The sequence below is a fragment of the Bos indicus x Bos taurus genome, chromosome 23 (assembly GCF_003369695.1).
Source record: "Bos indicus x Bos taurus breed Angus x Brahman F1 hybrid chromosome 23, Bos_hybrid_MaternalHap_v2.0, whole genome shotgun sequence".
In the NCBI taxonomy this organism is placed as follows: domain Eukaryota; kingdom Metazoa; phylum Chordata; class Mammalia; order Artiodactyla; family Bovidae; genus Bos; species Bos indicus x Bos taurus.
Genome location: NC_040098.1, coordinates 31,379,249 through 31,405,778, shown reverse-complemented (window position 1 = coordinate 31,405,778; position 26,530 = coordinate 31,379,249). Strand labels below are relative to the sequence as shown.

The 26,530-nt window shown below is 41.2% G+C and overlaps 1 protein-coding gene across 10 annotated transcripts in view; it reads right to left on the bottom strand.

Annotated features, from left to right (window-relative positions):
- The window catches only part of LOC113881606 (zinc finger and SCAN domain-containing protein 12-like), a 71,014-nt gene extending 48,548 nt beyond the window's left edge, over positions 1 to 22,466 (bottom strand). For 3 of the 10 annotated variants that reach the window (XM_027524670.1, XM_027524669.1, XM_027524671.1), the window contains exons 1-4: positions 18,694 to 22,466; positions 16,929 to 17,335; positions 16,535 to 16,682; positions 15,554 to 16,180 (exon numbers count right to left, since the gene is read on the bottom strand). In XM_027524670.1, the coding sequence (XP_027380471.1) occupies positions 15,567 to 16,180; positions 16,535 to 16,682; positions 16,929 to 17,335; positions 18,694 to 18,883 (1,359 nt within the window). In that variant the 5' untranslated portion in view covers positions 18,884 to 22,466 and the 3' untranslated portion in view covers positions 15,554 to 15,566. Of the gene's footprint in view, positions 1 to 15,553; positions 16,181 to 16,534; positions 16,683 to 16,928; positions 17,402 to 18,693 lie in introns of those variants that run through there. The other 7 variants (XR_003508101.1, XR_003508103.1, XM_027524668.1 and 4 more) reach the window with 6 other exon arrangements.
- Between the last annotated feature and the right edge of the window lie 4,064 nt (positions 22,467 to 26,530).

Sequence of the window (26,530 nt, the reverse complement as noted above, 5' to 3'; positions counted from 1 at the left end):
TTTTCTTTTTTGACAGAATTGTGCAGCTTGTAGGATCTTAGTCTCCCAAATCAAACCTGATTTGATCACTGCAGGCACTCTGCAGTGAAAGCACGGAGTCCTAACCACTGAACTGTCAGGGAATTCCCATATTTCTCTATTTTCTTTTTCTTGGCTTCCTGTAGGTTACTTCAAGAAGAAGTCATTTTTCCTTTTTTAACTGCATTTTGATTTATCTATTTTTGATATTTTGTTGTTGTTCAGTTGCTAACTAGTGTCCAACTCTGTGACATCACGAATAGGCTCCTCTGTCCTCCACCATCTCCCAGAGTTTGCTCAAACTCATGGCCATTGAGTCTGTGATGCTATCTAACCATCTCATTCTCTGTGCTCCCTTCTCCTCCTGCCCTCAATCTTTCCCAGCATCAGGGTCTTTTCCAGTGAGTCATCTCTTCATATCAGGTAGCAAAAGTATTGGAGCTTCAGCACCAGTCCTTCCAAGGAATACTAAGGGTGAATTTCATTTAGAATTGACTGGTTTGATCTCCTTGCAGTCCGAGGGACTCTCAAGAGTCTTCTCCAACACCACAGTTAAAAAGCATCAGTTCTTCAGCACTCAGCCTTCTTTATGGTCCAACTCTCACATCCGTGCATGACTAGTGGAAAAACCAAAGCTTTAACCATACAGAACTTTGTCGGCAAAGTGAGGTCTCTACTTCTTAATATGCTGCATAGATTTGTCAGTGTTTCTTCCAAGGGGCAAGTATCTTTTAATTTTGTGGCTGCAGTAATCATCTGTAGTGATTTTGGAGCCCAGGAAAATAAAATCTGTCACTGCTTCCACTTTTACCATCTTTGGTAAATCTTTTTGTACACTTTTTTTTAAGTAGTTGCTCTAGGTTTCCAGTTATATATACACACTTATCACGTTCTATTGGTAGCATCTTTTTACCAATTTGAGTGAAGTATAGAAACCTTACTTTCCTTTACATCTCTTGCCCTTCCCACTTATAATTCTCTTAATTAGATATTTCCTCTAAATATATTTAGCACCACAGCAGACAAAATTACAATTTTTGCTTCAACAGTTAAACATAATTTAGAAAAATCAGGAGAAGTAGGAAAGCTTGCTGTATTTACCCATATTCTTTCCTGATTATTCTCTATTTAGAGATTGTCCTTTTGCCATTTTTTTTAAATGTAGGTTTCCTGGTGACAAATTCTACATCTTACTCATCTGAGGACGTCTTGATTTTTCTGTTCACTCCTGAAGGATATCTTCACCAAGTACAGGATTCTGGCTTGATAGTTTCTTTCTTTCAGCTCTTTAAAAATACCATGTCAGTCTCTTCTGGCCTCATTACTCGTAAGAAATCCACTGTCATTTGAATTTCCTCCTACAGATGTCATTTTTCTCTGGCTGCTTTCAAAATCTTTTCGCTGTCTTAGGGTTTGGGTAGTTTAATTGTGATGCTGTTTTGAAAGGATTTCCTTGGGTTTGTCCTGTTTCCATTTTGATCACCTTCTTGAATCTGCAGGTTTACTTCTCTTGCCAAAATTGGTAACTTTTCAGCCACTATTTTAGGTAGTTATTAAGCCCCATCCTCTTTGGGACTTCATTGATATGATCATTACATCTTTCTACGGTTGCACAAATCCCTGAAGTTCCTTGTATCACTGTATTAGTTTCCTTTGGCTTCTATAACAAATTACCACAAACTTGTGGCTTAAAACAACAGAAATTTATCCTGACAATTCTAGGGGCCAGAAGTCTACACTCAAGGCTCTGTCCAGAGACTCTGAGGTAGAGACCCCATTTCTTGTCTCTTCCACTCCTGGTCATCCCTTGGTGTCCCTGGGGCTTGAGGTCACACCACTCCAATCTCTACCTGCATCTTTACATCACCTTTTTCTGTGTGTCTAATTTCCCTCTGCCTCTCTCTCATAAAAATATTTATTATGGCATTCTGGACCCCTTCTGGATAATTCAGGATAATCTCCTTTTCTCAAGATCCTTAATCACTTATTTTGCCATATAAAATAATATTCACTGTTCTGCCACATAATATTTTTAGGTTCTGGTGATTAGGAAGTGAACGTATCTTTGGGTGACTATTTTTTCAGCCTACTACCCTCTGTTTCTCCTTTTCCCCATCTCCAGCTTATTTTCTCTGTTGTTAGAATTGGGTTATTCCTGTTGTTTAGTCTTCTAGTTCAGATTTTCTCTAGCCTCCATCCTGTTGTTAAGGCCACCCACAGAGCTTTTAATATTATAACTGTATTTTTCAGTTCTCAAATTTCCACTTGATTTTTTTTTACATTTTCTATTTACTTGCTAGGACTTTCTATTTCCTTGCTGAGGGTTTCTTTCTATATTTTCACTTCTTTTATATGTGTTCACAATTTCCCATTGAAGCTTTTTTAAAAAAACGTTTATCTGGCTGCACCAGGTCTTAGTTGCAGTACACCGGATCTCTGATTTTCTTGCAGCATGCAGGATCTTTAGTTGCAACAGAAGTGACGTGAAGTCGCTCAGTCGTGTCCAACTCTTTGCAACCCCATGGACTATAGTCCACCAGGCTCCTCCGTCCATAGGATTCTCCAGGCAAGAATACTGGAGTGGGTTGCCATTTCCTTCTCCAGGGAATCTTCCCGACCCAGGGATCGAACCCAGGTCTCCCGCACTGCAGGTGGATGCTTTAACCTCTGAGCCACCAGAGAAGCCCCTAAGATCGAACCCAGGTCTCCCGCACTGCAGGTGGATGCTTTAACCTCTGAGCCACCAGGGAAGCCCCTAAGTTGCACTATGTGAGATCTAATTCCCCTACCAGATATTGAACTGGAGCCCTCTGCATCAGGAGAGAAGTCTTAGCCACTGGACCACCAGGAAAGTCCCTCATCGAAGCTTTTTTTTTTTAAATCATGATTGCTATAAATTTCTGTTAATTCTAAAACCTCTGTTAATTCTAAAACCTCTATTCGCTTGGTGTTGGCATCTCTTTTCATTCCATTTGCGATCTTCCTGGTTCTTGGTATTTCGGATTTTTTATTGCTATTTTGTACTGTGTTATGAGACTGGATCTTAATTAAACCTTAGGTTTTAGCTGGTTTTCCCTGAAACTACTGTGGCAGGGTAAGTAGGGAACGGTGACACTAAGGCAACGTCAGAAAGGGGCCAGTGAGGTCCGGACTTCCACCATCACTCAGCAATAACTAATCAGCGCTCACACAGTGTCTGTGGTGACCACATGAAACTCAGAATTTCTACCCCTACCCAACAGTAAGGAGAACCTAAATGGCAATCAAGTAGAAACTTGGACTTCTACATTTACCTGACAGTAATGAGCTGCCACCCTCCTCTACTTCCCCTGCCACACTTTTGAATCTGTTTTCTTAGCCACAGAAATGAACGAGCACTTCCCTTTGCTTTGCAAAACTGTGAGGATCGCGTTATAGTTTTTATTTTTTTAAGAACTAAACCTCTACAAATATGTAATCATGACCATTACTATAAGAGCTTTTCATGAAAACTGAGAAACTGCTCAGTTAAGTTCACGAAAAGTATAAGAAACCATCTTTTAGCCTTAAGGTCCATCAACCGATGGACACTGGAGGAGTTTCCCCGCTAGTAAATGCGTCTCCTTCGAAAACCAGATGGTGCACACAGACCCAGCCCTGTACCCTGTTTGTGTTTAGCTCTCTGCATCGCCGAAACTTACAGAAGCTCCAACATGGAAGAGTCCGGTCCTGAGGGATCTATGTAAGGCAAGCAAGAGGAACCCAAGCCAGGCCTAGGAAAAGAGGACAACACCCCCAATCCAGCCCCAAGATCTCTGCAGAAGTAAATGGCAACCCACTCCAGTATTCTTGCCTGGGAAATCCCACAGACAGGGGAGTCCGGCAGGCTCCAGTCTGTGGGGTCTCAAAAAGAGTTGGACGTGACTTGGCGACTAAACCAAAAATGGAGCATCCAGCCTCGGGATGAACCAGGTTTCCACCTACTCCAGTTACAGTCCTGAGTCAACCAAGGAAAGGGGTATTTAAGCCACAGCTCACACCAGGAACTGGAAATACGTCACAACACTCAAACGCATCTCCGTCGGTTCCTCAGCCGCCTCTCTAGGAAACTCAGAGGACCTGTCATTTTCGTGGTTGGTCTGGCAACTGAGCTAAATTCACCCATTCCAGTCCATCTTAGTTCGCTGATTCCTAGAATGTCGACGTTCACTCTTGCCATCTCCTGTTTGACCACTTCCAATTTGCCTTAATTCATGGACCTGACATTCCAGGTTCCTATGCAATATTGCTCTTTACAGCATCAGACCTTGCTTCTATCATCAGTCGCATCCACAACTGGGTATTGTTTTTGCTTTGGCTCCATCCCTTCATTCTTTCTGGAGTTATTTCTCCACTGATCTCTAGTAGCATATTGGGCACCTAGTGACCCGGGGAGTTCCCCTTTCAGTATCCTATCATTTTGCCTTTGCATACTGTTCATGGGGTTCTCAAGGCAAGAATACTAAAGTGGTTTGCCATTCCCTTCTCCAGTGGACCACGTTCTGTCAAACCTCTCCACCGTGACCCATCCGTCTTGGGTGGCCCCACATGGCATGACTTAGTTTCATTGAGTGAGACAAGGTTGTGGTCCATGTGATCAGATTGGCTCGTTTTCTGTGAGTATGGTTTCAGTGTGTCTGCTTTCTGATGCCCTCTTGCAACACCTACCACCTTACTTGGGTTTCTCTTACCTTGGACATGGGTATCTCTTCACGGAAGCGCAGCCGCTTCTCCTTACCTTGGATGAGGGGTATCTTCTCACGGCCACCCCTCCTGACCTTGACCATTATATCTACTACTGTGGGCAGGAATCCCTTAGAAGAAATGGAGTAGCCAACATGGTCAACAAAAGAGTCCAAAATGAAGTACTTGGATGCGATCTGAGAAACGACAGAATGATCTCTGTTCATTTCCAAGGCAAACCATTCAATATCGTGGTAATCGAAGCCTATGCCCCAACCAGTAAGGCTGAAGAAGCTGAAATTGAACGGTTCTATGAAGACCTACAAGACCTTTTAGAACTAACACCCAAAGAAGATGTCCTTTTCATTATAGGGGACTGGAGGCAAAAGTAGGAAGTCAAGAAACACCCGGAGTAACAGGCAAATTTGCCCTTGGAATATGGAATGAAGCAGGGCAAAGACTAATAGAGTTTTGCCAAGAGAATGCACTGGTCATAGCAAACACCCTCTTTCAACAACACAAGAGAAGACTCTATACATGGACATCACCAGATGGTCAACACCGAAATCAGATTGATTATATTCTTTGCAGCCAAAGATGGAGAAGCTCTATACAACAGCAAAAACAAGACTGGGAGCTGACTGTGGCTCAGATCATAAACTCCTTATTGCCAAATTCAGACTTGAATTGAAGAAAGTGGGAAAAACCATTAGACCATTCAGGTATGACCTAAATCAAATCCCTTATTACACAGTGGAAGTGAGAAATAGATTTAAGGGACTAGATCTGATAGACAAAGTGCCTGATGAACTATGGACAGAGGTTCAAGACACTGTACAGGAGACAGGGATCAAGACCATCCCCATGGAAAAGAAATGCAAAAAAAGAAAAATGGCTGTCTGAGGAGGCCTTACAAATAGCTGTGAAAAGAAGAGAAGTGAAAAGCAAAGGAGAAAAGGAAAGATATAAACATCTGAATGCAGAGTTCCAAAGAATAGCAAGAAGAGATAAGAAAGCCTTTCTCAGCAATCAATGCAAAGAAATAAAGGAAAACAACAGAATGGGAAAGACCAGAGATCTCTTCAAGAAAATTAGAGATACCAACGGAAAAGTTCATGCAAATATGGGCTCGATAAAGGACAGAAATGGTATGGACCTAACAGAAGCAGAAGATATTAAGAAGAGATGGCAAGAATACACAGAAGAACTGTACAAAAAAAAAGCTTCACGACCAAGATAATCACGATGGTGTGATCACTCACCTAGAGCCAGACATCCTGGAATGTGAAGTCAAGTGGGCCTTAGAAAGCATCACTACGAACAAAGCTAGTGGAGGTGATGGAATTCCAGTTGAGCTATTTCAAATCCTGAAAGATGATGCTGTGAAAGTGCTGCACTCAATATGCCAGCAAATGTGGAAAACTCAGTAGTGGCCACAGGACTGGAAAAGGTCCGTTTTCATTCCAATCCCAAAGAAAGACAATGCCAAAGAATGCTCAAACTACCGCACAATCGCACTCATCTCACACGCTAGTAAAGTAATGCTCAAAATTCTCCAAGCCAGGCTTCAGCAATATGTGAACTGTGAACTTCCCGATGTTCAAGCTGGTTTTAGAAAAGGCAGAGGAACCAGAGATCAAATTGCCAATGTCTGGATCATCGAAAAAGCAAGAGAGTTCCAGAAAAATATCTATTTCTGCTTTATTGACTATGCCAAAGCCTTTGACTGTGTGGATCACAATAAACTGTGGAAAATTCTGAGAGAGATGGGAATACCAGACCACCTGACCTGCCTCTTGAGAAACCTATATGCAGATCAGGAAGCAACAGTTAGATCTGGATATGGAACAACAGACTGGTTCCAAATAGGAAAAGGAGTACATCAAGGCTGTATATTGTCACCCTGCTTATTTAACTTCTATGCAGAGTACATCATGAGAAACGCTGGGCTGGAAGAAGCACAAGCTGGAATCAAGATTGCCGGGAGAAATATCAATAACCTCAGATATGCAGATGACACCACCCTTATGGCAGAAAGTGAAGAGGAACTCAAAAGCCTCTTGATGAAAGTGAAAGTGGAGAGTCAAAAAGTTGGCTTAAAGCTCAACATTCATAAAACGAAGATCATGGCATCCGGTCCCATCACTTCATGGGAAATAGATGGGGAAACAGTGGAAACACTGTCAGACTTTATTTTTGGGGGCTCCAAAATCACTGCAGATGGTGACTGCAGCCATGAAATTAAAAAATGCTTAGTCCTTGGAAGGAAAGTTATGACCAACCTAGATAGCATATTCAAAAGCAGAGACATTACTTTGCCATCAAAGGTCTGTGTAGTCAAGGCTATGGTTTTTCCAGTGGTCATGTATGGATGTGAGAGTTGAACTGTGAAGAAAGCTGAGCGCCGAAGAATTGATGCTTTTGAACTGTGGTGTTGGAGAAGATTCTTGAGAGTCCCTTGGACTGCAAGGAGATCCAACCAGTCCATCCTAAAGGAGATCAGTCCTGGGTGTTCATTGGAAGGACTGATGCTGAAGCTGAAACTCCAATACTTTGGCCACCTCATGCGAAGAGTTGACTCATTGGAAAAGACCCTGATGCTGGGAGGGATTGGGGGCAGGAGGAGAAGGGGACAACAGAGGTTGAGATGGCTGGATGGCATCACCGACTTGATGGACATGAGTTTGAGTGAACTCCGGGAGTTGGTGATGGACAGGGAGGCCTGGCGTGCTGTGATTCATGGGGTCGCAAAGAGTCAGACAAGACTGAGCGACTGAACTGAACTGAACTGGCAACTGACCCAACTTTGCGAGCTCAGAAAGTGAAAGTGAAAGCCGCTCAGTTGTGTCCGACTGTTTGTGACCCCATGGACTGTCCATGGAATTCTCCAGACCAGAGTACTGGAGAGGGTAGCCCTTCCCTTCTACAAGGGATCTTCCCAACCCAGGGATTGAATCCACGTCTCCCACATTGCGGGCCGATTCTTTACCAACTGAGCTATCAAGGTGCATGCTCAGAGGTTTCCTCCTAATCGATAAGGCAGGCAAGTCGACGAGGGTTCTTTTGTAACCTCTGGTGTCCAGGAGCCACTCAATCTGGGCTTGTTTCTTTCTACCCCAATGAGGACACCTGGCCACTCTCACCGGATGCTGCGCAGCCCTAGGTTCCCTTAGCACCAGGTCCTCTGAGCTTTCAGCCCTTAGGATCACTCTCCAGAAGAGTCTCTTAAGATACCAACTGACAATTACCTTCACTCGGTTCCCAGGGTCAGAAGCAATAATCAACACCCACCTATGGGAAGAGCAGCAACAAAAGGGGCAGAGGATGGCTTGCCCTCCACTGTTTTAATTCTTTGAATAACTGAGTCCCTCTGAGTAACCTAACCACTGATTTTGTCCGTCTGGGGTGGGGCCGGGCAACTGCACTTCAAACAGCCCAGGTGATTCTAACACAGGTAGACACCAAGAAACAGTGACTTCATCATAGAGCTAAGGTTGCTAGCATGGAAATCTGAATGTGGGTCCAGAAACCTAAAAACATCACAGGGTAATTTACAGACTGTGTTCTTCTCCCAGTTCTCCTTTTTATGGATAGTATTAAAATAAATGAGAACCAAAGGCAGAGATTACCACTGCTTGAGACACCAGTACCTAAGACACTTGAAACAACTGAGATGGAGGGACTTCTAATACCTACTGTGAAGATGAAGAACATCACTTGGTAAAGATGTCTCTGTATCTATCTTTTTATTTTTTATTTTTTCTCTTTGGACACCATTGTTGCCCTCTGATTCGTTTTTGTATTCTCACATTTTGGCCATCCTTTTCCTCTTTTCATCTGTTTTTTGCTGATGCCTAAAATGTGTCAGGAGGAGAAGGGGACGACAGAGGATGAGATGGCTGGATGGCATCACTGACTCGATGGACGTGAGTCTGAGTGAACTCTGGGAGTTGGTGATGGACAGGGTGGCCTGGCGTGCTGCGATTCATGGGGTCGCAAAGAGTCGGACATGACTGAGTGACTGAACTGAACTGAACTGAAAATGTGTCTCAGGGCTCCAAGTCTAAGTGTTCATGAAACTACATATAATTCACAGTGATCTTTGTTCATAGTTTTTTAAAAAAACTTTTTTAATATGGCTAAAAAACAGATCACCATAACTAACCACTTGGGTTTCACTTTTCTCAAGTAGGTATGAAATGAGCTAAACTCCAAAATTTCTTTTTAAATCTCAGTATTTTTTTATTCTTGGAAAAGGAGAATCAGAGAATGGCAACCCACACCAGTATTCTTGCCCGGAAAATCCCACGAACAGAGGAGCCTGATGGACTATGGTTCATGGGATTGCAAAGAGTCGGACACAACTCAAGTGACTTGCATGCATGTATGCATTCTCTGACTATATACTGAAAAGCTCCTACTATACCTTTGATGATTCTACACTGCCTATCAAACAAAGACTCAACGCATTAGAAAAGTGTTCAAGGCCCTCAATCTGGCCCCCACCTACAATCTCCCACTCCTGCACTTCCCTGCAGGAACTCTGTGACCCAGACAAACTGGAAACCCTTTGCCTCTTGAACATGTCTTAAATTGGGGTCTTGCCTCACTCTAGTCCTTCGGCCAAAAACACTTCCCTCTATCCTCCATCTCCCTCTGCAAAGAATCTACATTTCTCTCCATTATTAACTCAACATTTAACCAATGACCCACATATGTTGGTATATATTTTGTATTTAAAAATTCTAAAACAGAAAATCTTCATATTTTATAAAATTTTGACCTTAGGTATACTTTCATTTAGAATCTCCTCAGAAATAACTTTTGTCTTACTAGGAAAATATTAAAAAATCTTCTACTAGAAGTTACTTTTTTTAAAGGAAAGCATTGTCAGATATAGAAAATAGGAATCATTTCCAAATATAAAAATATGGACAGTCTTGATTCTCCTAGAGTCCTGACCTTCAACTCAAAATTATAGTGAAAGAGAATCTTCAGGGCTCTATCCACAACTCTAGGTAGGTTTTAGTTGCAAGACACTTAGCCATTTCTTCCTCTTTTTTTTTTTTTTTTGGTTGCACCTAAGGCATGTAGGGAGAAGGCAATGGCACCCCACTCCAGTACTCTTGCCTGGAAAATCCCATGGACAGAGGAGCCTGGTAGGCTGCAGTCCATGGGGTTGCTAAGAGTTGGACATGACTGAGCGACTTCACTTTGACTTTTCACTTTCATGCATTGGAGAAGGAAATGGCAACCCACTCCAGTGTTCTTGCCTAGAGAATCCCAGGGATGGGGGAACCTGGTGGGCTGCCGTCTATGGGGTTGCACAGAGTCGGACACAACTGAAGCGACTTAGCAAGGCATGTAGGATCCTAGTTCCCTGACCAGGGACAGAACCAGGCTCCCTGCAGTGGAAGCAGAGTCAACCACTGGACCACCAAGGACATCCCACTTAACCATTTCTTGATGTAGTGTCCACTGTCCTAACTGCTGAAAGGGGTGCTGGACTATCCTTCAAGAACCAATAAGCCTATTTAATTGGATTTGAATCAATATTTCTTATACCTTGCTCAATCATAAAACTGAATTTCTTACATCTTGCTCAAAAATAAAACCAAAAATCTCTTTCAGATTGGACTTTTCAAGGGCACAGGGAGGGATGGATACTGGTCCAGGGAACACCTGAAATGAGTTCAACACTAGAGACTTCACAGGTGAATAAAAGGAGCCAGGATGGGAAAAGAGAGAAGCGAGGGAAGTTTAGAAATGTAAAGAGACAACTAAGAACTTCTGGTCTGGAAGACTGGAATAATCACAGAAACAGCCAAGGTCTTCATGCCATTGTCTGTGTCCATGCTCAGTTGCTAAGTCATGTCCAACTCTTTGTGACTGCATTGCCTACAGGTTAAGTCAAATATTATTTCTCAAATAATGAGGAATGTGGATCCTAGATAAAAGAATTAGCATAAGAGAATTAGTACAATCAGTATCAGAAAACAAGGAAAGTTAGTTTGGTGAACTGTAAGTCATTTTAATTGCATGAACCATCTTTGCATTCTAAGAGTACATCTGTCTCTACAGCATATATAACATATTTTGTTTCTCGGTGTTTTACCAGCTGTTGAGAAAATTAAGAATTTTTGAAAAGCTATAAAAAAACAAAACAAAAAAACAAGCACAGAACAAATCAAACATTCAACCTTCAATTGCAAATGTAAAAACTCAGTTCATTAGAAATACTTCCTCTAAAATCCTAATCTGTTCATATTTTAAATATTTTAAAAGCTAACAAACATGCTGCTTCAGCATATTGGAGAAGCATTTAAAACTTATGAACTCAAACTATAATAGTATAAACACTATATAACTATGTGCTCAATTGCTTAGTCGTGTCCAACTCTTTGCAATCCCATGGACTGTAGCTCCTGTGTCCATGGGATTATCAAAGCAAGAATACTGGAATGGGCTGCCACTTCCTCATCCAGGGATCGAACCCACATTTCCTGTGGCTCCTGCAATAGCTCTGTGGATTCTTTACCACTGAGCCACCTGGGAAGCCTATTATATCACTATATGGAGTATATATTTAACTTGAGAAGTTGATTTTATTGCAAACTTATCCTACTATATTTTCTTTAACTTCATCCTAAAATCCCTATGTATTTCTGTTGGATAAGAATTTAAACCTCAAGACACAATAAACTATATACTCTTGAGGAAATTTAAGGTTTTCTTCTTCTAAAATTGTTGATAATACATACAATTAGTCACAGGTAGTGACACTAACAGTTTGAAATGTTAGGTTTAAGAATATATAACAGAACAAAATACATGAAATAAAAAACATCACTTATAACTTCATTTCTCAACATAAGCATTATGTGCACTTCTTATCATCCAAATCTTGTTTTCTAGCTCATGTGGAGGTTGTTAGCTTTTAAACAGAAAGAGTTTGACTTGGACCAAACTAGGGAAAAGAATAAAACAATATACAACATTCTGAAGTAGCAATTTTTCATCTGTAGGAGTACATTGAACTGTGCAGCACCAACAAATGATATATCACCAACTTGTAAACAGAGTAAGGAAGCTTGCTGTTATAAGGCAGAAATATCTGAAGATTACACTGTTTCATGAAAACAACAAGATGTAGAAGGGTGTGAATAGTATGCTATCATTCTGCGTAATCAAGGGAATAAAATTATATTCATATTTTCTTGTATTTACATAAAGAAACCCTGAAAAGTATTAAGAAACTAGTTAAATGACTACCTACAAGGGGAAAGATAGGGACCTTTTTTAATGTTGTTTTGATATTAGAACCAGGTGCAGAATGAATTATCTTTTTTAAAAACTCCTAAGTAAATTAAAATTTAAAGTTAAAAATAATCACTCATTACAAAAATAAATGAAATGCCTCAAATGAGAAATAAGTAGGAGGAATCTTTCTTGGGACTCCACTGTAAATTAAATAGGCTGTACATCTATTGAAACAAATAAACAGGCAGGTTTGTTGAGCTAAAAAGCAAAATTGTAATGCCTTGTAAGTGCTCTAAGTTGCATATGGCAATACAGTGCTTCCGATGGCTCAGCAGAAAGAGCACTGCACTAAGAGTAAGGAGAGAGGGTTCTAGTTCCAGCTGCATTAACTAGCTGTGTGATGTTACACAGTCACTTCTAGAGCTTCTGTATCCATATCTGTTAATAAAGGGCATGCAGAAATGACGCTGAGGTCCCTTATTGTGTTCTATTACTCTTAAGTTACCTGCATGTGTATATAATATTCCAATCCAGATTGTTATCACCGTAGATATTCCACTTCTTTGTCTCCTGGCCTTAGTATAAAGCTTCGTAACACTCAGTGTTAAGGGAAAGGAGTTTTTTAATGTATGACTTTGGTAGTAATCAATAAATAGCACTGAGAAGCATGGAGGCTATAAAAAGCAATCAGCATGGAAGACCAATCATACTTTTCTCTCTACTTTTGTATATGTCTGAAATTTTCCTTAACAAAAGGCTAAATAAAAACCCCAAAATGCTCAAGTCACAGCAAAAATACAGTTAGACCTATATTTTCACAACAAAGATCTTAAGTGAGATATCAGATTTTTAATAATCAATTTCTTGGTTTTTAACTGAGGGCTGAGTTACTAAACCTCTACAGGGAAAAGCCTTTTGTGTATGGAAAGATCCAAGTGCCCCCTTTTGTAGGTTAAAAGGCAAATTTTCCTATCTTATGCAAATAGAAACTAATCTAATAGTTTATATTATAGATTTTATGGAAATTATTTTTAAATTAATTTTTAAATACTACCTTTGACTTTTTGTATTCAGGTTGCATATAATTTTTAAGACTTAAAATAAGTTTTAAAAAACTAGGATAAAGTTTTCCTGAAGCATATCTAGAAAACTTTTTGGACAGATATGTATGAAATTATGAAATCAATGCAATAACAGTCAGTGTTGCAAAGTTATGGATGTCACTGACCAAAGAGACTTTGACAGTTGTATTTAAGATACTATGCTTCTCTCAGCCATGAACTCCTTATTGCCAAATTCAGACTTAAATTGAAGAAAGTAGGGAAAACCACTAGACCTTAGGTATGACCTAAATCAAATCCCTTATGATTATACAGTGGAAGTGAGAAATAGATTTAAGGGCCTAGATCTGATAGATAGAGTGCCTGATGAACTATGGAATGAGCTTCATGACATTGTACAGGAGACAGGGATCAAGACCATTCCCATAGAAAAGAAATGCAAAAAAGCAAAATGGCTGTCTGGGGAGGCCTTACAAATAGCTGTGAAAAGAAGAGAAGCAAAAAGCAAAGGAGAAAAGGAAAGATATTCCCATGTGAATGCAGAGTTCCAAAGAATAGCAAGGAGAGATAAGAAAGCCTTCTTCAGCGATCAATGCAAAGAAATAGAGGAAAACAACAGAATGGGAAAGACTAGGGATCTCTTCAAGAAAATCAGAGATACCAAGGGAACATTTCATGCAAAGATGAGCTCGATAAAGGACAGAAATGGTATGGACCTAACAGAAGCAGAAGATATTAAGAAGAGGTGGCAAGAATACACAGAAGAACTGTACAAAAAAGAGCTTCATGACCCAGATAATCACGATGGTGTGATCACTCACCTAGAGCCAGACATCCTGGAATGTGAAGTCAAGTGGGCCTTTGAAAGCATCACTACGAACAAAGCTAGTGGAGGTGATGGAATTCCAGTTGAGCTATTTCAAATCCTGAAAGATGATGCTGTGAAAGTGCTGCACTCAATATGCCAGCAAATGTGGAAAACTCAGTAGTGGCCACAGGACTGGAAAAGGTCCGTTTTCATTCCAATCCCAAAGAAAGGCAATGCCAAAGAATGCTCAAACTACCGCACAATCGCACTCATCTCACATGCTAGTAAAGTAATGCTCAAAATTCTCCAAGCCAGGCTTCAGCAATATGTGAACCGTGAACTTCCCGATGTTCCAGCTGGTTTTAGAGAAGGCAGAGAAACCAGAGATTAAATTGCCAACATCCGCTGGATCATGGAAAAAGCAAGAGAGTTCCAGAAAAACATCTGTTTCTGCTTTATTGACTATGCCAAAGCCTTTGACTGTGTGGATCACAATAAACTGTGGAAAATTCTGAGAGAGATGGGAATACCAGACCACCTGATCTGCCTCTTGAGAAATCTGTATGCAGGTCAGGAAGCAACAGTTAGAACTGGACATGGAACAACAGACTGGTTCTAAATAGGAAAAGGAGTTCGTCAAGGCTGTATATTGTCACCCTGCTTATTTAACTTCTATGCAGAGTACATCATGAGAAATGCTGGACTGGAAGAAACACAAGCTGGAATCAAGATTGCCGGGAGAAATATCAATAACCTCAGATATGCAGATGACACCACCCTTATGGCAGAAAGTGAAGAGGAACTCAAAAGCCTCTTGATGAAAGTGAAAGTGGAGAGTGAAAAAGTTGGCTTAAAGCTCAACATTCAGAAAACAAGGGTCATGGCATCCAGTCCCACCACTTCATGGGAAATAGATGGGGAAACAGTGGAAACAGTGTCAGACTTTATTTTTCTGGGCTCCAAAATCACTACAGATGGTGACTGCAGCCATGAAATTAAAAGACCCTTACTCCTTGGAAGAAAAGTTATGACCAACCTAGATAGCATATTGAAAAGCAGAGACATTACTTTGCCAACAAAGGTTCGTCTAGTCAAGGCTATAGTTTTTCCTGTGGTCATGTATGGATGTGAGAGTTGGACTGTGAAGAAGGCTGAGCGCCGAAGAATTGATGCTTTTGAACTGTGGTGTTGAAGAAGACTCTTGAGAGTCCCTTGGACTACAAGGAGATCCAACCAGTCCATTCTAAAGATCAGCCCTGGAATTTCTTTGGAAGGAATGATGCTAAAGCTGAAACTCCAGTACTTTGGCCACCTCATGCAAAGAGTTGACTCATTGGAAAAGACTCTGATGCTGGGAGGGATCGGGGGCAGGAGGAGAAGGGGACGACAGAGGATGAGATGGCTGGATGGCATTACTGACTGATAATGACGTCCTGACAGACGTGAGTTTCAGTGAACTCCGGGAGTTGGTGATGGACAGGGAGGCCTGGAGTGCTGCGATTCATGGGGCCGCAAAGAGTCAGACACGACTGAGTGACTGATCTGATCTCAGCCTAAAAATCAGGACACTTTCACTGGCTTTCTCTGGAGCTTCGTATTACTAGAGGATTAAATTATTAATACTATTGTTCTCTCAGGGACAAAGTAAGAACCAGGACCCTGGCTTCCTTGCCCAGCAGTCTGGCATCAGGAAATGTTGCCCTACCTGTTCCAAGGAGCTAGCTGGATTCAGCCATGGGGTGGACTTTCCGATGCTGGATGAGGTTGCAATGGTAGATGAAGTTCTTGCCACATTTGTCACATTTATAAGGTCTTTCTCCAGTGTGAATTCTCTGATGCTTAATGAGGACAGAACGTCGACTAAAGCTCTTACTGCACTGATTGCACTGGTAAGGCTTTTCCCCCGTGTGGATCCTGAGATGATGAAAAAGCCCAGCATTCTGGCTAAAGGCTTTGCCACAAACGCTGCACTGATAGCGCTTCTCCCCAGTGTGGAGTCTCTGGTGCTGGAACAGTCCTGACCGCTGGCTGAAGGCGCGCCCACACTCATCACACTCATAGGGCTTCTCGCCCGTGTGCGTTCTCTGGTGCTCAATAAGGATGGAATTCTGGGTGAAGCTTTTCCCACATTCACTGCAGACATAGGGTCTTTCCACTGAAGAGCTTCCCCGTTGCCTCTCCAGTCTACCTTCCTGGTCACAGGTCTCTCCATATTCAGGCACTGGAATAGTATCACCATTCAGTTTTTCAGGTGCCTCCACAAGAGATTTCTTTTCTTTAGACAGCTCCCTCTTTGGAGCTAACTCCACAGTCCAAGTTCCAGTCTCATTGTCTGAAATAATAAATGGATTACATGAATGTTGTGTTCCCAAAGAAAGGAAAATACTGGTCAGGAGAGTGGGTGGAAGGGGACAAGCAACCATGTTTTCTATTTACTTTCCCACTCTTAACAATTATACTTGGGCTTCAGTGAGAAGATGCCCTGTATCACAATTGCCTGTTTATTGTATACCTCTCCCACCAGACTGTAAACTCCCTAAGGGCAAGGACCATGTCTACCTTGCTCATCACTGCTTCTCCAGTACCCAGCACAATGCCGGGCCCAAAGTAAACAACAAGTAAACATGCTGAATTGATGACCATTCGGGGAATGACTTAGGCTTCCTGAGCAAATTCTAATCCTCACCAATCTCCTGAATCGGGCCCACCCCTCTCAAGTTCCACTGAGGCCGCTCTTCCAAGGTTTGGAGCTGGCTACTTGATGACTCCTGGGCTGTTCCTAGAGCTGCTTTCTCCTTCACAAGCTCCTTTTGTTCATGATCACGGGCTGGGACCTGGCAAAAATTAAGGACAATTGGAAACCAAATATCAGAGAAGATACTGCAAGGCCTTCTCAGGATCAATGGATAGGAAAAGATGGATCAAGAAACTGGCAAAGAGAAAAGGTGGAGAGATTAAAGAGTCTATTACAGATCAAGTCAGGTATAAAGAAATCCATCTTTTCCTCCTCTTCCTCTTACTGCACTGAAACCCCATGCTTCACCATACAAGCACAAATCCTTGTTCTCCCTTCTTCCCACCTGCTCTCTTGGTTCATCCAGCTCTCTCTCCAAATCCTCCAGCACAATTACCGCCTCTTCTCCACTCACTGGGCGGTGCTCTCTCACCCAGGCCTGGAGCTCCTCGGGCAGGATGGTTAGGAACTGCTCCAGCACCAGCAGCTCCAGGATCTGCTCTTTGGTGTGCATCTCTGGTCTCAGCCACTGATGGCAGAGCTCCTGGAGTCTTCGAAGAGCCTCTCGGGGCCCTGGTGTCTCCTGGTAGCAGAACTGTCTGAAGCGTCTACGAAAGATCTCCCTGGTATGAGGGTTATCTCCTGACAGGCCAGGTTCCTGGCCCATTCTTGTGTGGTCCCCCTTTTCCTCTTTCACTTTCACTGCTAGAAGTCCCTCGTGCATCTCTGGAGTCTGAAGGGCCAAGGCTGTGGCTATTCAGAAAAAGAATCTAATCTTAATAATTCCCTCTTGATCTTTTCTTCTGGAAATCCCAAAATCTAAAAAATAATTTGCAGGAAAGAAAATGAAGAAAATTCTTTTTGCTGGTAGGCACTGGAAGTATTTATACCCAAATCAGTAACTCTAATGAAGAACATGAATGCATGATTAATAATAATAATGATAATGATTAAGCAAATACTGGTGAAGGTAATATAGGAAGGAAAACAAAACCAAAACAATGCCCCCTCCCTGAGATTTATTGAAGGGACTGTTTGATCATCCTGAATGAATCAGCTCAAATAAATCAGTTTGAATATCCTGGGTTTCCATTTGAATGGCAAGATACTAGACTCAGGCAGTTTTTAGTTGAATGGAGGTAAACAAACACTTTGGTTCCAAGATGTCACAGAAGACACTAAGAATCAAGGAGAAAAAGGAAAGAAAAAGGAGTAGGGAGAGAAAGTAAAGAAGATAAATAAATAGAATGAGGAACAACAAAAACAAAAATGTGCCTGGGGAAAAGAAGCTGAATTCTTTGAAGCACGTTAGGTCTGGAGGAAAGAGATGCCTGCTTGGAGCAGGGAAACCTGGAATTGAGACTGATCCCCAGGTACTCCCTCCACAGTCTTGGGCTTCACCTTCTGCACTTTAGTCTACTTAATCTATAACATAGGAATCCTAAAGCCAACCTTGTCTACCTCTCTAGGTTGATATAGAAATTAAATAAGAGCACAGATACAGAGCACAAAGAAGCAGGCAGTTTGGTAAACTCTAAAGTATTATAAATTACCATGACTGTGGGGCTTCTCTGGTGGTTCAGTGGCAAAGAATTTGCCTGCCAGTGCAGGGGACATAGTTTCAATCCCAGGTCCAGAAAGAGCCCACATTCTGTGGAGCAACTAAGCCCGTGGGCCACAACTACTGAGCCTGTGCTCTAGAGCCCATGAGCAACAACTATGGAGCCCAAGCGCCACAACTACTGAAGCCCGTTTCTCTGCAAAAAAGAGAAACTATAGAACTGAGAAGCTTGGGCACCACAGCTACAGACCAGCCCCCTCACCCACTGCTAGAGAAAGCCTGCATGTAGCAGTAAAGACCCAGAGCAGTCATAAATAAATAATCTTTTTTAAAAAATTAATCACTACTATGACTATTTTTCTTATAAAATTTTCAAATATTTTTTCTTATAAATTTTATTGAAAGATTAAATGAATATCCTAGTGATCTAAACACAATGGCAAAAGAATCAGAAAGTAGTCAACTGGAGTGGGCTTGGCTCATAGATAGTAAAATGAAGGAAATGTTAGTTTTACTATTTTTAAAATACAGAATTTTAGCTCTTTCTTACCTTTTAATTTCTTGGAAACTGTTTCTCTTTGAAGCTCCTCAAGGATGGAGAGTAGGCAACTGTATGTAAAATAAGTGCTAATAAAGAGACAAATGTCAGAATTTCCAGTGGTGATCCAGTGACTAAGACTCCATACTCCCAATGCATGAGGCCTGGGTGTGATTCCTGGTTGGAAAACTAGATTCGACATGACACATCTAAAGATCCTGCATGCTGCAACAAAGGTCAAAGATCACGTGTGCTGAAACTAAGACCTGGAACAGGGAAATATATATAAATATTTTTTTAAAAAAGAGACAAATGTCTATGACCACTTAACCTTATGAACAATCTTAATCAGGACAGGCAATCTTCTGAAAGAAAAATAATTATGTGACCTAGTGATTTCCAAGCACCATTCTTGGGCACAGGCTTTCAAACTTTTTTGACCAGGGCCTTTAGTAAGAAATATTTTATATTATGACCCAGAACACATATACATGTGCATATGAGTATATGCTTGTGCATGTGTGATATACACAAACACAAAAATGGAAATAATTTTTTTTTTTTTACAAAATACCATGTATACTTACCTTATGTGATATATACTCTTATTTTTAAAATCCTAGTTTTTAAAATGAAAAAAACAAAAAACCCTGGTCATAACCCACTATATAGATTACACGACCCACATAGGGATCATGACTTATAGTTTTTTTAAATATTTTTGTTCTAATTTTAAGTAAAATTACTGTAATTCACTGTAGAAATAACCCTACATCATTCATAAGTATTGGCAGGCATCACAAAATTTAAAAAACTAAGGATAGATTATTTAAGTTGTTAGTGAACATTGATCATACTACAACTAAAAGAAAAGTTAAATTCATATTGCCACTATTGGTTATAGTCATCAAAGAAAAAAAAAAAGCACATTGGTATGAGACAGCATCCTTCTGAGTAACCTGTGAACATTATCCCTTCACAAATTTCTAACATCTTTGGCTTGCTTGACTTCTATAGACCACCTCAGGAAGAGTGGAGACAGTTTCTACTCAAAAGATAGGATCCCTGAATTCATGTTTTCCCCCAACTCACCACCACTCTGACCACATTATCTTTTTCTGTTGAACTTTTCATATGCCAATTCATTCATTTAGCAAATATTTACTCAGAGCCTACCATATTCCAGGTACTCTTTTGGGCTACAAACAAAAACAGTTTTCACCTCAAGGAATTTACAGTCTTATAACAATAATTGACATTTACAGTGCTTTTAATGTACTGGGCACCATTTTAGATGCTTTACATATATTAACTCAATTAATCCACAAAGCAACCATGAGTTAAGGTACTATTATTAACCCCATATTGCAGATGAGAAAACTGAGGCATAAAGAGCCTATATCATTCTCCCAAAGCGTCACAAGTAGTTAGTGGTGAGGCTGCAATTCAAACCCAGAAAACCTACCTTTAGAATTCATATTCTCAATCACTATACCACTATCTCTCCTCTATGTAGGGGGAAGAAGGAGACAGGAGGACAAAAGGGGGTCAGAGGGGCCAGACGATAATTAAATGTATGTCAAGTAGTGATAAATCCTATGCAGAACAATAAATGTAAAGGATATAGTAAGAGGGAAGAAAGGTTTCTATTTTATGTGGGTTAGTCAAGGAAGGCCTTGTTGATAAACTATTATTTGAGCAGAGACCTGAAGGAAGTGAGGAGCAAATCATGGAACTATCTGGAGAAAGACTGTTGCATGCACGGGAACACTGAGTTCTTGGAGGCAGGAGCATGTATGCATTTTTCAAGGAACAGTTAGTTAACCAATGTGGCTAGAAGAGAGAAGGCAAACAAGACAGGAACAGGAGATGAAGTCAGGTTAGGAACAGATCATGAAAAGCCATTATAAGGGTTCTGCCTTGTACTCTAAGAGACGAGGAAAGCTACTGGAAGTTTCAAGCAAGAGGGGTGATAAAATTTTACTCAGTTTTAATATAAAAACATAACTGGCTGCTGCTACAAAAGACTATGGGGAAAGCAGAAGCAGGAAGAGAAGCTAAAGTAATAGTTCAGGGGTGAGATGGTGGTAGCATGAACCAGGTCTGCTGAGCTTGTTTTAGGGTGAGAAAGTTTTGGGGTACAAATTACTCAATTAACCAAGATTGGTTTCAAAGGAATAAACAACCACTTGTTTAGTCAACTTTTCAGGCCCCTGAAAAATATCTTTTCCCTATTTGCTACCTACTCATCTTGGTTTCAAGTCAAAGCTTTTCTGTTCACAGACAATGCAACTGAAGCTTTGAGCTCTGCCAACAGAAAACCATTTCTGATATGCACGGGTGCTAAGTCGCTTCAGTGTGTCTGACTCTTTGCGACCCTATGGATTTCAGCCTGCCAGGTTCCTCTGTCCATGGGGCTCTCCAGGAAAGACTGCTGGAGTGGGTTGCCATGCCCTCCCCAGGTCATCTCAACCCAGGGATCCAACCCGCGTCTCTAATGTCTCCTGCATTGGCAGGCAGGGTCTTTACCGCTAGCGCCACCTGGTGCTATTCTGGTCCATGGTGTTTCAAATCTTGACTCAGTTTCACTGAGATCAATTTCCCTCTTCTCTGTCATCTTTTCTACTGATCAAAGCGCAACACCAGCGAGTGGGTGGGAAAACAGGTGTACACACACAAATGAAATGGCTGCTTCATCAGGTTTGCAGACGGCACACGTCCTCGAGTATATTCCTCTCTCTAAACTTAAATCCTAACTAGAAGTTCAAGATTACTAAGGTGTAAAAGGGGTAGCACCATATTCAAATAAGGGAACTCACTTCCCTTACAATAAAGCTAATACAGAAAAAAAAGAGCTGAGTCAGCACGGCAAAGGGTTTAAGAAAATGGACTCTGAAGTCAGACTCCCTGGATGTGAATCCTGAGTACACCCCATTACCAGCTGTAAAACCCGGGGCTAGTTACTCAACTTCATTTTCTTCCTGGGCCTTAAAAAAGAAAAAAAGGTGGCGGGACGGGGAAGTAACATACTACTAGTGTCTACCTCATAAAGTTACTAGAACTAAGTTAATATCGGGAAAGTGCTTTGAACAGTGCTGGCGGACATGTAAGTGCTATTTAAATATTCGTGTTTTGTTTTGTTTTAAATCAACAGTTGGCAAGAGCCTATACATTCTTGAGTGAATCAGACTAAAAGAGGCTGTGGCAATGTTATAAAACTATAGTGCTCATTGTTTAAAATAAGCCCCCAGTATAGAATGGCAGCCGTGGGAAAATACAAACCATTCTGGCTATCGGAACCTAATCTTATCCTAGGATGCAGGGAAAGAGAGTTCCGAAGGACACCGGTGCTAGGACCAAGTGTTTGAAGGGCTCAGGAACAGACGAAGGGGATGGGGGTGGGGACACGGACGCTGACTTTCAACTAACAAGGCCCTTGCAGGTTCCGGGGCAGCCTCCTCTGCCCCTCACCTTTCCAGCCAAGCCCTGGCCAAGAAGACCCGCTGCCTCCTCCCCACACCCAGTCCAGAGTCACAGCGCACAGTCCGGACTTTTCAAAGGCCCTGCGGTAGCCCGACTCCGAAGCTCACCGGGCAGCCGCGGCACCACCTTCGAATCCTTGACAATCTCAGCCTGGATAACGGTAAACTACAAAGGCCGGAAGTGCGTCACACCGCGGCTCTCAGGGTGTGTTCCTTCTAGTAAGCCCGGAGGTTTTCACACCTCTGTGGTCGCTGCTCTGAATCCCCTGCTAGGCGTAGGGAGGCGCTGGCTTTCATAGTCTCTTTCAAGGGGCTGGGGGTGGGGTAATACAATAACTGTCCAACACAGTGTTTTCTGTACACTATTTCATTTACACGTACTCACTCACTTATTCTGCATAACAGTCCTGTGGGTTTGGTATAATTATATCCGTTTCAGCTCAGTTCAGTCGCTCAGTCGTGTCCGACTCTTTGCGACCCCATGAATTGCAGCACGCCAGGCCTCCCTGTCCATCACCAACTCCCGGAGTTCACTGAGACTCACGTCCATCGAGTCAGTGATGCCATCCAGCCATCTCATCCTCTGTCGTCCCCTTCTCCTCCTGCCCCCAATCCCTCCCAGCATCGAAACCTAAGGCACATTCTGTCTACATTTATCAATTACTATTTCCTGCAAAGAAAGCTTTGTGTGCACCTTATTTTCTAGCACAAGATATTCCAGGCTCATTTTATACTTTTCCTGCCTTAGACCTGGAATCCTCCATTGCTCCGTGAAGCTGTGGTTCCTTTTAATGTAGAATGATATACAGAAACTAAGATCTGAATTTTGAATAATAAACTCATTGCTACTGGGATAGATCAGTATCCCAGTATCCCTATCATTAGACCCCCCCTTTTTTTTAGTAACACATGCGTGCGTGCTAAGTCGCGTCACTACCGTCCAACTCATCTGCGACCCTAGGGACTATAGCCCACCAGGCTCCTCTGTCCTTGGGGATTCTCCAGGCAGAAATACTGGAGTGGGTTGCCCGGCCCTCCTCCAGGGGATCTTCCTGTCCTAGGGATCTAACCCGCGTCACTTACATCTCCTGCATTGGCGAGTGGACTCTTTACCACTATGGCCACCTGCAAAGTCATCACTAGACCTTAGGGCTGGAATAAAATATACATATGATAAGGATTTTATAAAATATTTCCAATTCAAATACAACGTCACAGATTTCTTTTTCATTTTCACCATTGCACATATGATCTTCCCTTCTTCCACAGGAAAAAACCCCTGTTCCCAACAACATCCATATAGTCATTCAATTTGGTCTTACAATATATATTTTTAAAATTTTCAAAATTAAAATATCAACACCATTAGCAATAACACATCTACTATGTACAGTTCTAAATTTCTTTGCTTGCTTTATTTGTTCTTGAATTGTATCTCATTAAGGGAGATAGAGTATATATACATAACTTATTTGAATTCTTTTCTCTGTGTAGTTATATTATAAATTTGATATACAGTTAGTCATTTGTTTCTGTTTTATTCAGTTTCAAGATTTGCTTTCCTTTCTTCCTTCTCCTTTCTGAATATGAAAAACAGCTCAAAATTAAAATTACATAAAAAAATATATATATATTCAGAGTTTTGTTTCAATCCCTAACTCTTTTATCTCCTATATACTCTTGCCCCATTTTTATTAGTTTTATCCTTTCCTTCTTCCTACTTCCTTCTCTTATCCCTTCCCTTCCTTTCTTGTACAAAAACAAACTTTTACCCCTTTATATCTATAAATAATGTTATATATACCCTTTTGCATCTTACTTTAATAGAATAAGCTGGTGCACGTGCATGCTCAGTTGCTTCAGTCATGTCCACCTCTTTGCGACCCCATGAACTGTAGCCTGCCAGGCTCTTCTGCCCGTGGGATTTCCCCAGCAAGAATACTGGAATGGGTTGCCATTTCCTTCTCCAAGAATAAGCTGGAAATCATCCTAAATCTGTTGATGGAAATAATCTTTTTCTTTTACCGTGACATGGTACTTCATTGCATTAGAAAAGGAAATGGCAACCCACTCCAGTATTCTTGACTGGGAAAATCTCATGGACAGAGGAACCTGGTGGGCTACAGTCTGTGGGGTCACAAAGAGTCAGACACGACTGAGCAACTAAGCACACACACTATTGTTTTTTTAACCAATCTTTTAGGGAGCATATTTGGATTCTTTCCAGTATTTTGCTTTAACAAATAATGCTGCAATGAACAATGAAGAGAGAAGAGAGATGTCTTTGTAAGCGTTGTATCATTTTGCACTTTCAACAGCAATGTGAGATAGTGCCAGCTTTCACACAACCTCCCTAATTGTATGTTTTCAGACTTTTGAATATTGCCGATCTGATAGGCCATTAGGTACTGTATGCAGGTCAGGTAGCAACAATTAGAACTGAACATGGAACAACAGACTGGTTCCAAATAGGAAGAGGAGTGTGTCAAGGCTGTATATTGTCACCCTGCTTATTTAACTTCTATGCAGAGTACATCATGAGAAACACTGGGCTGGAGGAAGCACAAGCTGGAATCAAGATTGCTGGGAGAAATATCAACAACCTCAGATACGCAGTTGACACCACCCTTATGGCCGAAAGTGAAGAAGAACTAAAGAGCCTCTTGATGAAAGTGAAAGAGGAGAGTGAAAAAGTTGGCTTAAAGCTCAACATTCAGAAAACTAAGATCATGACATCCGGTCCCATCACTTCATGGCAAATAGATGGGAAAACAGTGGAAACTGTGGCTGACTTTATTTTGGGGGGCTCTACAGTGGAAACAGTGGCTGACTTTATTTTGGGGGGGCTATAAAATCACTGCAGATGGTGATTGCAGCCATGAAATTAAAAGACACTTACTCCTTTGAAGGAAAGTTATGACCAACATAGACAGCATATTAAAAAGCAGAGACATTACTTTGTCAACAAAGGTCTATCTAGTCAAGGCTATGGTTTTTCCAGTAGTCATGTATGGACGTGAGAGTTGGACTATAAAGAAAGCTGAGCACCGAAGAATTGATGCTTTTGAACTATGTTGTTGGAGAAGACTCTTGAGAGTCCCTTGGACTGCAAGGAAATCCAACCAGTCCGTCCTAAAAGAGATCAGTCCTGGGTGTTCATTGAAAGGACTGATGCTAAAGCTGAAACTCCAATACTTTGGCCACCTGATACAAAGAGCTGACTCATTTGAAAAGACCCTGATGCTGACAAAGATTGAGGGCAGGAGAAGGGGACGACAGAGGATGAGATGGTTGGATGGCATCACTGACTCAATGGACATGGGTTTGGGTAGACTCCGAAAGTTAGTGATGGACAGGGAGGCCTGGCGTGCTGTGGTTCATGGGGTCGCAAAGAATCAGATACAACTGAGCAACTGAACTGAACTGAAAGAATTACAAACTAAATGCTAAAATCCCTGTTAAAAATGAACTCACAGTGCCAAATGTTGGCGAGGATTATGGAGCAATGGCAATGTTCATAAGAGTGTAAATTGGCAACACCGTTTTTGGGAAACTCTTTGGTATATCTACTGAAGTTGAACATATGCATATTCTACGACACAGGAGTTTCACTTTTAGTTATATTGCTGCCAGCAGAGTATATATATTGTATATATATTTACATCTGAAGACACACTTTAGCCACATTTTTTATAGTTCTAAACCAGAAGCAATCCAAAAGTCCATTAACAGCAAGATGAGTGCAAAAATGGAAGTGTATTCATAAAATGGTATACTATGAATGATGAAAGTGAATGAACTACAGCTACAAGCCAAAGTGATAAATTTCACAAACGTAATGATGAGTGAAACCAGACACAAAAGATGCATATTTCATGATTCCATTTATATCAAGTTTAAAACAGGGAAAAGGAATCTCTATGTTAGAAGCCACAACAGGGAGTAAGAAAGGAATAGTTAGGGAGGGAGCACGACTGGGGTCTTCTGGGGAACTGGTAATGTTCTCTTTTTTGATGTTGGTGGTGGTTGTGTGATGATTTCACTTCGGGAATTTCATTTAGCTGTACACCTAAGATTTGTGTACTTTTTAAATATATATACTATATTTCAATAGTTTTTATTTTTTTAAATCAAACCATTTCTAGAGATGAAGAAACTGAGAAATGGATTTAAATTATTTTTCCTCCGGCTTTTAAATATTATTATAATTATTGAAAAATATTGTCATTATTGAAGTTTAGTGAGTTTAAGGACACTCCAACTCAGGAGTTTCATCAGTTCTCATTCTCCGGTTTCCTCTTTTCCTTCTCCTTATTATATTCCTCCCCTCTTGATAACCACTAGACCACTGTATCTCCAGTTTCTCA